Source organism: Eufriesea mexicana, unplaced genomic scaffold (genome assembly GCF_001483705.2).
Source record: "Eufriesea mexicana isolate 0111107269 unplaced genomic scaffold, ASM148370v2 scaffold77, whole genome shotgun sequence".
In the NCBI taxonomy this organism is placed as follows: Eukaryota; Metazoa; Arthropoda; class Insecta; order Hymenoptera; family Apidae; genus Eufriesea; species Eufriesea mexicana.
In genome coordinates, this window is record NW_016908244.1 from 94,198 (window position 1) to 104,487 (window position 10,290).

General features: G+C 47.3%; 2 protein-coding genes across 2 annotated transcripts; both read left to right on the forward strand.

Annotated features, from left to right (window-relative positions):
* The first annotated feature begins 339 nt into the window (after positions 1–339).
* On the forward strand, positions 340–2,047 carry LOC108554811 (cytochrome P450 9e2). Its single transcript, XM_017910205.1, has one exon. It carries the CDS (start codon positions 429–431, stop codon positions 1,920–1,922), a length of 1,494 nt encoding a protein of 497 aa, XP_017765694.1. The 5' UTR covers positions 340–428; the 3' UTR covers positions 1,923–2,047.
* A 6,186-nt stretch (positions 2,048–8,233) lies between these two features.
* On the forward strand, positions 8,234–10,031 carry LOC108554812 (cytochrome P450 9e2). Its single transcript, XM_017910206.1, has one exon. It carries the CDS (start codon positions 8,355–8,357, stop codon positions 9,846–9,848), a length of 1,494 nt encoding a protein of 497 aa, XP_017765695.1. The 5' UTR covers positions 8,234–8,354; the 3' UTR covers positions 9,849–10,031.
* The last annotated feature ends 259 nt before the right edge of the window (positions 10,032–10,290 follow it).

The following is a 10,290-nucleotide window of genomic DNA, read 5'->3' on the forward strand; positions in this document are numbered from 1 at the left end:
AACAAGTAATAGTCATGTTCTATAATTACGAAATGTTGATACTTCCATATCGATACGCTTGCAATACCATACGTTACGTTAACACCAGTTTGATCCAGACTCGATGCTGTTTGCAATTTACGCGTGGTATATTCTATCTCTTCCTACGCGTTATCGCGTAAGACCTGGAAACTATGGCAAAAGAGATCAACGTATTTAACGCGATACCACCACGCGTTTCCGAAATGAAAAAGTATAAGCAAGAAGCTCGATTACGTGCAACGTGTACGGACGCGGACCGAGTGGGAGAGACGCTTTAAGCGGCGGAGCTTAACATCAATTGCTCTGTCATACGTTCATTATTCTAATCTACGCATTCGAGATTTTAGCTGCTCCAGTGGTGGTGATCCAGTCTAGCGTTTCGACGGTGTCGTCTCAGCGAAGGACAAATGGCTTCTGCGTTCCTGACACTACTCGCGGGTGCGTTCCTGCTATTATGTTTCTACCTGTACACGAAGTTTACCCATTGGAAGAGACACGGAATTCCAACGGCCAAAGGAAACATACCGCTACTGGGCCACTCTTTGCCTCTGATACTGAAGAAGACAAACGTGTCCACTTTCGTTCGACAGGTATACGACGATAACCGAGATCACAGTATGGTCGGGATTTACAAAGGACTAAAGCCAGTGCTAGTGATTCGCGAGCCTAATTTAATAAAAGCGGTGCTGCAAAGTCATTTCTCTCGCTTCCACGAAAATGGAATGAAAGTCGCGCCGGAAATGGACCCCCTGCTGGCGAAAAATCCGTTCTACACTTACGGCGAGCAATGGTCGAACGGAAGGAAACGACTGATCTACGCGTTCTCCAACACGAGACTGAAGATTCTTTTCGCGGCTGTCGAGGGAGTGTGCAAAAAGTTCGAAAATTTCTTGAACAGGCGACTGCAATCGAGTGGCAAGTACGAGGTCGACCTGAAAAGCTTGTTTACGAAATTCACGGCAGAAGTGGCGGCGAACGCTGGTGTGAGCCTCGAGGGACACTGTTTCGACGATAAAGAGCGAGCAGATGCGTTTGATAAAATTGGCAAGGACATTTTCATAGAGTCAACTTGGTCTCTAATCGTGTCTAGCTTACCTATTGTCAATCGTTTATTCGCAGTCAGTTTACTGCCGAAACACGTGGACCAATTGTTCAGACGGATCGTGTCGGAGAATTTGAGGTTAAGGCAAAAGGATGAGGCGCCCAGGAACGATTTCCTTCAGTTGATGATCGAACTGGAAAAGACGGGAGAGAAGTTCGACGAGGAAACCATAGCGGCTCACACGGTTTCCTTCTACCTCGAAGGAATGGAAACGTCCAGCATTACTCTTAGTTTCGTCGGACACGAATTGGCCGTGCACCCAGACATCCAGGAGAAGCTTAGGGACGAAGTGAAATCTACGTATGCGAAGCACGGCGGTGTATTGACGTACGACGCCTTGAAGGACATGACGTATATGAGTCAGGTGATCAGCGAGAGTCAGAGGCGTTTCACGGCTCTGGGTTTCTTGCACAAAATCTGCACGGAGGAGTTCGAGCTGCAGGGATCGGATGGATTGACTTATCGCGCGAAACCGGGCACAGAGATCTTTATATCCGTCGATGGGCTACATCACGACCCGAATTATTGGGTCGACCCAGACGTCTTTGATCCGGAACGATTTAACGAAGACAGGAAGCAAAGTATAGAAAAGATGACGTTCCTCCCCTTCGGCGAGGGCCCGAGGATCTGCGTGGGAATAAGAATGGCTATGCTGCAATTAAAGGCTTGCTTGGCTACTCTGCTGAACAGCTACAAACTGGAATTGTCACCCAAGACGCGAGTCCCGTTGCAACTGTCATCCTCGTTCCTCATGTCAATTCCAGTTGGCGGAAATTGGGTGCACATTTCCAAACTTTAAAGTCATCTCGAGGTCTCTAAAGATTTACGTATTCGTGTTTAGGCGAGGGAAAATTGTACAACGGAGTTTAACGAGTGATTATCGCTATCTGAGAATAAGTACGCATGTGTTAAGATAAAAAGAAGCAACGTAATTGTATACATAAACGCGATTATCGATGTATTCTTCCTTTTCATAGATAATAAAATTTCATTTTATATGAACACGATGATTTTGTTTATTCGATAATAAGCGATCTCTTGATAAGGTATCCGATGAGGGACAAGGTGTCTAGCATTAACGAATAGTTGTACACGAAAGATTAACGAGCTTCCAATGGCGCGATCCTTATTTCAATTGATCGTTGCTGTTAGGGAAAAATGAAAGACAGGTAAACAGCCGAAGAAGAAAAAGTAAAAGAAGTATAGCATTTATGGGAGTGTGAGTGGAGTGCAGGTCTGTCTCCCGTGTCTCAGAACGTAGGGACTCAAACGAGTTTCCTGAGTGGTTTCCCGTGTTCGCCATCGCTATGTACACATAACTGCGTCAAATGTACGCGTGTGCGCGCGCATACACGTTCTGTGTTTTATCTGTATATCGTATCGTTTGCCGCGTAACACGTGCGCAACGCCCTGACAAACCGACACAAGGCTCGCGCGTTCGTGTGACTCTGATAAATAAAGAGATAATATTTCGTCCCACTATATTATATAATACGATACAATGTTGACGATACAATCAAGAAGTCAATCAAAATGTGGACAAAAGGTCTGCACGTGATACAGTGCCGGAGCTTACTTACTATCCACGCGTATTTCCTCGCGAGTACTTCATATACGCGAAAGATGCATTAAACGTAATAAATAACGATAATAAAGTCATTACTCGACTGCAAGAGTGCTCGGCTGACATTCAAATGAACTCGGCAGATACCAATTACGTCGTTCTCCATCTTCGTTGCATTCTTAATCACGGAATATCCCTAACGTGGGTCGACTGGTAAAATATTTATCATCGATACTTAACCGACACAGTTTCACGAAATTCAATTTCTCCGTCTCAAGGATGCGTTCGAGTAACCTTGACGTTCATCAGTTGATAAAGCAATTGGATAACAAGCAATCTCCCAATCATTTTATTCTCAAACAATCTGCATGCTGCATTACGTCTCCTCACGCTATCACAACAGAATACAATACAGTCGAGTTCCCGGTGAACACTATCTTCTCCCCTCTCCTTTCACCAGTTTTCTTTTCTCTCCCTGTCTTATCCACGTTCACGACCGATCGGTTCCACCGGTTTGCTCGGCGAGAAAGAAGAAAGTGGGAAGAACACGTGCCCATGGAAAGCGAAAATGTGTGGCGTAGCAGAAGAGAACGCGAGCAGGGCGCAGGAAGAAGGAGAAAGAGTAGTTGGAGGGATGAGAAAAGAGTCCTCCACGTCGTAGTGCATCTTTCTCTGATTTCCCGAGGGAGAGGTCGCTCGGTAGCTTTCTCCTACGTATCGAAGGTAGGACGGTGGGAAGGATAGAGGAAGGTGGATACAGAGCCGCAACGCGTGTCCTCGTGTGGCATGATTTATTTTATTGCTTTCCCAGAAGCTAGCATAATTCCACCCCATCCGTACCGGCAGTTATTTACCCCCTTCTATCCATGTATAGAAGGACGAACGAAATGGATCGGGAGCCCAGCAAGGGATCAACAGGTACAGGGCAACCGGTATCCCTGGACTACGTCAAGAAATCGCACATAGCTGTCTCCACGTGTACAGAGCCCATCGAAATACGTACAGGAACGCGTTTATCATAGAGGAACAGAAGAGACGTATGGAAATTTGACGAAGAAATAATAGCTACACGAATAATGACAGACAGTGGGAACTCGAAAGGGGAGCTACAGGGCAGAAGTTGGGCTTAATTTAATTGAAACGGACAGTGGTAGCAACGACGCAGTAAATTGAAAATTACCGAGCGAACTAATCCTCTTAAATGGAATATTACTAGCGAAATGGTGCAGAGTGTCCGACGAATTCGATTGTTTTTTAACTAAAGCTACGGTAATAAAGCAATCCTCTTCGATGGACATTCGATACACATCGACGTCTAAAATCCTATCATCCGCGTTCTCTTTCGCAACCCCGGGCCCCATTTTCTCCCTCCGATTTTCCGTCCGATTGTACCAACTAATCATCCACGGTACGATAACATGGAATTCGCGATAAAAGGTGCGTAACGCGATAAAAAGCGGAGGAAAAATAAAGCACGATTGATACTTTGCCGGGAGTATGTTTTCATAACGGGCGAAACGTATAGAACTCGGAATAGGGGTGCACACGTATGGAAGATAAATTTGGGAAACGACGACGAAACGACTTCTCCCGGCAGCTTTCGTTCTTGTTCTCGACGTTGTATTTCTTTCTTTACTCTTGTTCGACGATATTAGCATCCAGGTTGAAAGGATACCGGAAGAACGTCAACCCGGAACGTAATATACTTGCTCGCCGCCTTTTCCGAATGCACGTCGCCGAGGGTGAAGGGGCGGTAACGGAATGGAGAAAGGGGATAGCGACAGGGTCGTACCAGGAAATTTCACGGAGTGGCGCAATAACGTTTCTTATGCCACGTTTCCGGAGTGGCGTGCTGCTGGGGGTGGGTAGCTTGCAAATACTCACCGCGCGAGGGAGGAAGAATGAGAGTGCAATAGAGAGGGTGAAAATAGTAGGGAAAAGGGAGGAGATGCAGTCACTCTCTGGCATGCAATTAGGAGCTAGGCATCGCCCTGGAAAGGATCCCTCTCTTTCGCAATGTTCCTGCCAGGATCCTCCTCTTTCGCTCCCTCCGGCACTGCCTCTTTGTCTTTCTTCATCCCTCCCCTTCCGCCATTGCGTTCGATTATATACACGTACACAGATTTTCTCCCTCGCACGCTTTTCTGTAATCCCCGTCAGCGCCTCTCGACACACGCGCGCGCGGCACGGATAACGACTATAGAAAATATCAGGGAGCTGTAGCTCGAAAATTGGACACCCCACCCGGAGATCGGAAAACCGTGATTCCGAATGTAACAGAGGGCGGAGGTTATTAAATACGTATTACGCTAACCCGGTAAAGGATTTATCCCGCGGACGGAGGACTTTCCGAGCGAGGAGTGGCAAAGCTTTCAGCTGAAATGCGGCCATCGGCAGGCAATGCGTGTAATGCAAATGGCGCTGCGACGGAAAATTTCATTTCCTCGTCTAACGCGATTTATAACGAGGATTTTTTGAGATCGCATCACCGCGAACTAAACCCCGGTAACGTATCAAACGGGAACCGGGCAGCGAGGCAGGGTGGGTCAAAAAAAAGAAAAAGGGGGGGTTTGAATCATTGCCGTTGCGAACCGGTGAACGGGGTGAAGCAGATAGTGCCATTCAGTGCTACCAACGGTTGATTCCCGCGGGAACGGACGGTAAACACTAACGCCAATCCTGTTTCGCCCTCTCGTTCCCGCTCTCTATCTATTTCTCCATTTTTGTTCGCTTCTCTGCTTCTGGCAGTCTCCCACCTCGCGACGACGCGTAATAACGATAATAAATCGTGTCTGAGTGATTTAGGGGTTCATTTAGCCGGTGGAACTTTCGCGAGAGTGCAGGGATCCCTGGCAGATTATAGAGAATAAGTCATTTCTGTTCTTGTCAATCCGTGAATTAGCGACACCGACATCCGCAGCCTGACGATCCCACGGAAATTGCCACGGCGAGGCGTGCTCGTTCAACGGAATTTTCCCGTCTGGCTGCAACGTTGAAAAATCCGCGGGATCCAGCCGTAGGGACGCCATTACGAAAACGGTATGCACGCGTGGGCTGCCCTTTCGTTCCGCAACCAAGCTGCTTTCAATGGGAAAGCGGATCTCGTTTTATTCGTTTTTCACGGTTTACACGCGACCCGCGATGCAACTCGTAATAACCGGCGAAGGTCTATGCAGCAAATGTTATCACAGTTCGCAAAGTATCGACCACTTGACCGACTGCTGGAGCAAAAGTAAAACGAATCTTCCGAACAATAACGAGATGAAACGGATAACCGTTCGAACATCGATAAAATCCTATCACGCCGAGAGGGCCACTAACAGAAGTAGCTCGTTGATATAAGAGGCAAACTTCTATTACCGGAAATTAGCAAAGCTCGTGCCCGTGTATAGGAGGTACGCGATGGCAACAAACGGACAGAAGCTGGCTCGGAACGAGTTCCTATTTCTCCTACTCCCTTAGGTCATTCGATTCGAGCAAGCGCGAAAACAATAGCTTTAATCTCGGCCAGTCACAATGCGCGACCTGCTGGTATTTCCGATAAAGCGCCATCGTCCACCATACCCTACGAGAGTATCGAGAAGCACCTCGGTGACAAAGAGTAAGAGAGAGAGAGTTCCGTCTGGGTGCCGCGGAACTGAATTCAACGTCTCGCGAGTCTCGCTCCCCCTCTGGTAATGGTGACTCTAATCGATCACATTGGCTCAGAGGATACTCTCAAATTCGATTCCGTTTCCGTCTCGACCGAGAGGTTAATATACACCGTTCGTCCTCGTTCTCTTATTTATCGCCGTTCTGCCACGACTAATAAACGAACCGATCGATCTTGCTTCTACGCGCGAAAAGAGACAAGTCGATGGGGCAATTTCGTCGCGACTGATTTTCTCTTCCGCACACGTTTCCTGCGCGTACCAACCGATGGATTCGTGTGTTTCCACGGAGAAAGACGAAGGCAAAGGCGAAAGCACGTCTGCTGGTATCTTTACGACCTCCAAAGGACATAAAGCGGTGTTATCCCTCTGTAGCTGTTTCTCTGGTAAAGACGGAGCACGCACACCCACGCGCGTCACACCACCGTAGACGTATCAGCCAGCAGACGCGTAACCACGCCACACCTATACGCCACTGGCGACCCTTTCTGCCAGTTAGTCTCACCGAGATACTGGAATAGCGATAGGACATCAGCCCTTAAGCATCACCCTTGAACCGGTGGACAGAGGTACAAACCTCGATATTGTCGGGAGAAAGAAACAGGATAAGCCGGTCCTGAAGGCGTCGAAACGCGATCAAGAAACAGCTTTTAATTCGGAAATTATTATTTGCGGTGACAAGGAGACCGAGCAAGGTTCCACGAGCGTCTTCGTGTCGCGAATGGCTGGGTATTTGTTCGGGGATAACGTGCAAGAAATTGTTTGTGATCCAACAACGTTCTCGAGTGTGGATATGCATATGCATATCTGCGCGAGGGCGGACCTAGCCATTCAACAGCGTAACAGGTGTACTCCTTCCCCTCTGCCAGACACGACCTTCCTTTCCGGTCAATCTAACTTAGATATTAACATCGAGATACGGTGCTCGAATATCATCGTATAATCCGCAACAGAGGCGCAAAAGCGATCTACCTTGCGTTGTTACGCCGTAGGTGCAAGCTTGAAAGCGCACGCGCTGCTTGCTACCAAGGAGAACATTCGTGACTTTAAAACTTTTATACGCGGCGCATCGAATGCAACAGTCGAAGGCATTTTATACGTCTGACAGCTGTCGGTGGCAACGCTTCTATCATCCAGTTTGTATTACACTCGACCATAAAGTTACGCTGGAAATCGATTTCCCCCTTGCCGTTACCTAGGAACGAATCGTAAAATAAAATCCATAGCTAGCGATGTTTCTGAATTTTTCAAACAACCCGAGGTCCCCGTGCTGAATGTCCTCGTGAAAACCAGCCGTTCCTTCGTTTCCCCGTGTCCCTCTTACTACACGCGACTTCTGTCTGTTTCCCTCTGCGCGATGGCTTCGAGATCATTTGTCATGATCAATCTTCCTGCGGACAGACGCGCCAAACGCATACGAAGGACGAATTTATTTTTTACCACGGCATCGCCTTCCAAATTGGTACATTTGCATGAGAAAACCCAGTGGTTCGATGTTAATTTAATATTAAATAACACGAATAGCGAATGATCGAATCGATACATGCACCATCGAGAAGAAATAATAGTCGTCATGTTCTATAATTACAAAATATTTATACTTCCACGTCGATAACGATTACAATTTTATATTTTATGTCGACGCTTGTGCAATTCACAGTCGATACGGTTTATCGACACTCTGCTAACTGCATTCAGATGTTCAAACGTTCAACGTTCTGTCCTTTTCATACGAATTATTACAGTAAGAGTAAAAAAGCAATTCAGAAAGAGATCAACGTATTTAACGCGATACCACTACGCGTTTCCAAAACGAACACAAAGATAAGCGAGAAGTTTGATAGTACGTAACACACGCGTTAACGAGCCGAGTGGGAGAGAAGCCTTAAGGTCGGAGCTTAACTTTCATTGCTCTGTCATACGTTGATCATTCCATTCTGCGCATTCCTGATTGTAGTTGTTCGAATAGTTGTGATCCGGTCTAACGTTTCAACGGTGTCGTTTCAGCGAAGGGCAAATGGCTTCTACGTTTTTGACACTGCTCGCGGGTGCGTTTCTGTTACTATGTTTTTACGTGTACATTAAATTCACACACTGGAAGAGACACGGAATACCAACGGCCAAAGGAAACATCCCGCTGCTGGGACACTCGTTGCCTCTGATACTGAGGAAGACAAACGTGTCCTCTTTCGTTCGACAAGTATACGACGATAACCGAGATCACAGTATGGTCGGGATTTACAAAGGACTAAAGCCAGTGCTAGTGATTCGCGAGCCTAATTTAATAAAAGCGGTGCTGCAAAGTCATTTCTCTCGCTTCCACGAAAATGGAATGAAAATCGTACCGGAAGTGGATCCTCTGCTGGCGAAAAATCCGTTCTTCAATTACGGCGAGGAATGGTCGAACGGAAGAAAACGACTGACCTACGCGTTCTCCAACACGAGACTGAAGATTCTTTTCGCGGCTGTCGATGGAGTGTGCAAAAAGTTCGAAAATTTCGTGAACAGGCGACTGCAATCGAGTGGCAAGTACGAGGTCGACCTGAAAAGCTTGTTTACGAAATTCACGGCAGAAGTGGTGGCGAACGCTGGTTTCGGCATCGAGGGACACTGTTTCGACGATGCAGAGCCGTCAGATGCGTTTGATCAAATTGGCAAGGACATTTTAGAAGAGTCACTTTGGTTAATGATAGCGTCTTTCATGCCTGTTGTCAATCGTTTACTCGGAATCAGTGTGCTGCCGAAACGCGCAGACCGATTCTTCAGACAGATCGTGTCGGAGAATTTGAAGCTAAGGCAAAAGGAAGAGGTGCCCAGGAACGATTTCCTTCAGTTGATGATCGAACTGGAAAAGACGGGAGAGAAGTTCGACGAGGAAACCATTGTGGCTCACGCGGTTTCCTTCTACCTCGACGGAATGGAAACGTCCAGCGTTACTCTCAGTTTCGTCGGATACGAATTGGCCGTGCACCCAGACATCCAGGAGAAGCTTAGGGACGAAGTGAAATCTACGTATGCGAAGCACGGCGGTGTATTGACGTACGATGCCTTGAAGGACATGACGTATATGAATCAGGTGATCAGCGAGAGTCAGAGGCGTTACACGGCTCTGGGTTTCTTGAACAAAATCTGCACGGAGGAGTTCGAGCTGCAGGGATCGGATGGACTGACTTATCGCGCGAAACCGGGCACAGAGATCATTATATCCTCCGATGGGTTGCATCACGACCCGAATTACTGGATCGATCCACACGTCTTTGATCCGGAACGATTTAACGAAGACAAGAAGCAAAGTGTAGAAAAGATGACGTTCCTCCCCTTCGGCGAGGGCCCGAGGATCTGCGTGGGAATGAGAATGGCTATGCTGCAATTAAAGTCTTGCTTGGCTACTTTGCTGAATAGCTACAAGCTGGAATTGTCACCGAAGACGAAGGTCCCGTTGCAATTGTCATCCTTGTTCGTGCTGACAGTGCCAGTTGACGGATATTGGGCCACCATTTCGAAACTTTAAAGTTATCTCAAGGACGCCATTCGTGTTCCTTAATGTTTACTCGGGAAGAAGTTGCACAACGAACTTTTATCTCGGAATAAGTACGCGAACGTTAAGTTAACGAAGAGACAACGCAATTGTATAGATAACACGATTATCGGTGTACTCTGACTGCTTATAAACAATAAAAACCAATTTGACGTGGCCATGACAAGTTCGTTTGAATCCCTCCTGCTCTGCGCGATCCATCCTCTACGTCTCTGACACGCGATCGGGTAGGATCCAAAAATCACTCGTCTAGGTATAGTCCGTCGTGTCTTCCGGATGAGATGAGATCCGCGAAAAAGCAGGCGAGTAGGGCGGCGGAAAGAAAGGGAGGAAAAACAAGTCGCGAGACATCGCTGCGAGCCTCGCGATGGAAATTGAATTTCCAGGTAGAAAGTTCTCACGGGAGACCCCCTCT

Coding starts and splice junctions, on each gene's coding strand:
- LOC108554811 (XM_017910205.1), top strand. CDS start 429: ATGGCTTCTGCGTTCCTGACACTACTCGCGGGTGCGTTCCTGCTATTA.
- LOC108554812 (XM_017910206.1), top strand. CDS start 8,355: ATGGCTTCTACGTTTTTGACACTGCTCGCGGGTGCGTTTCTGTTACTA.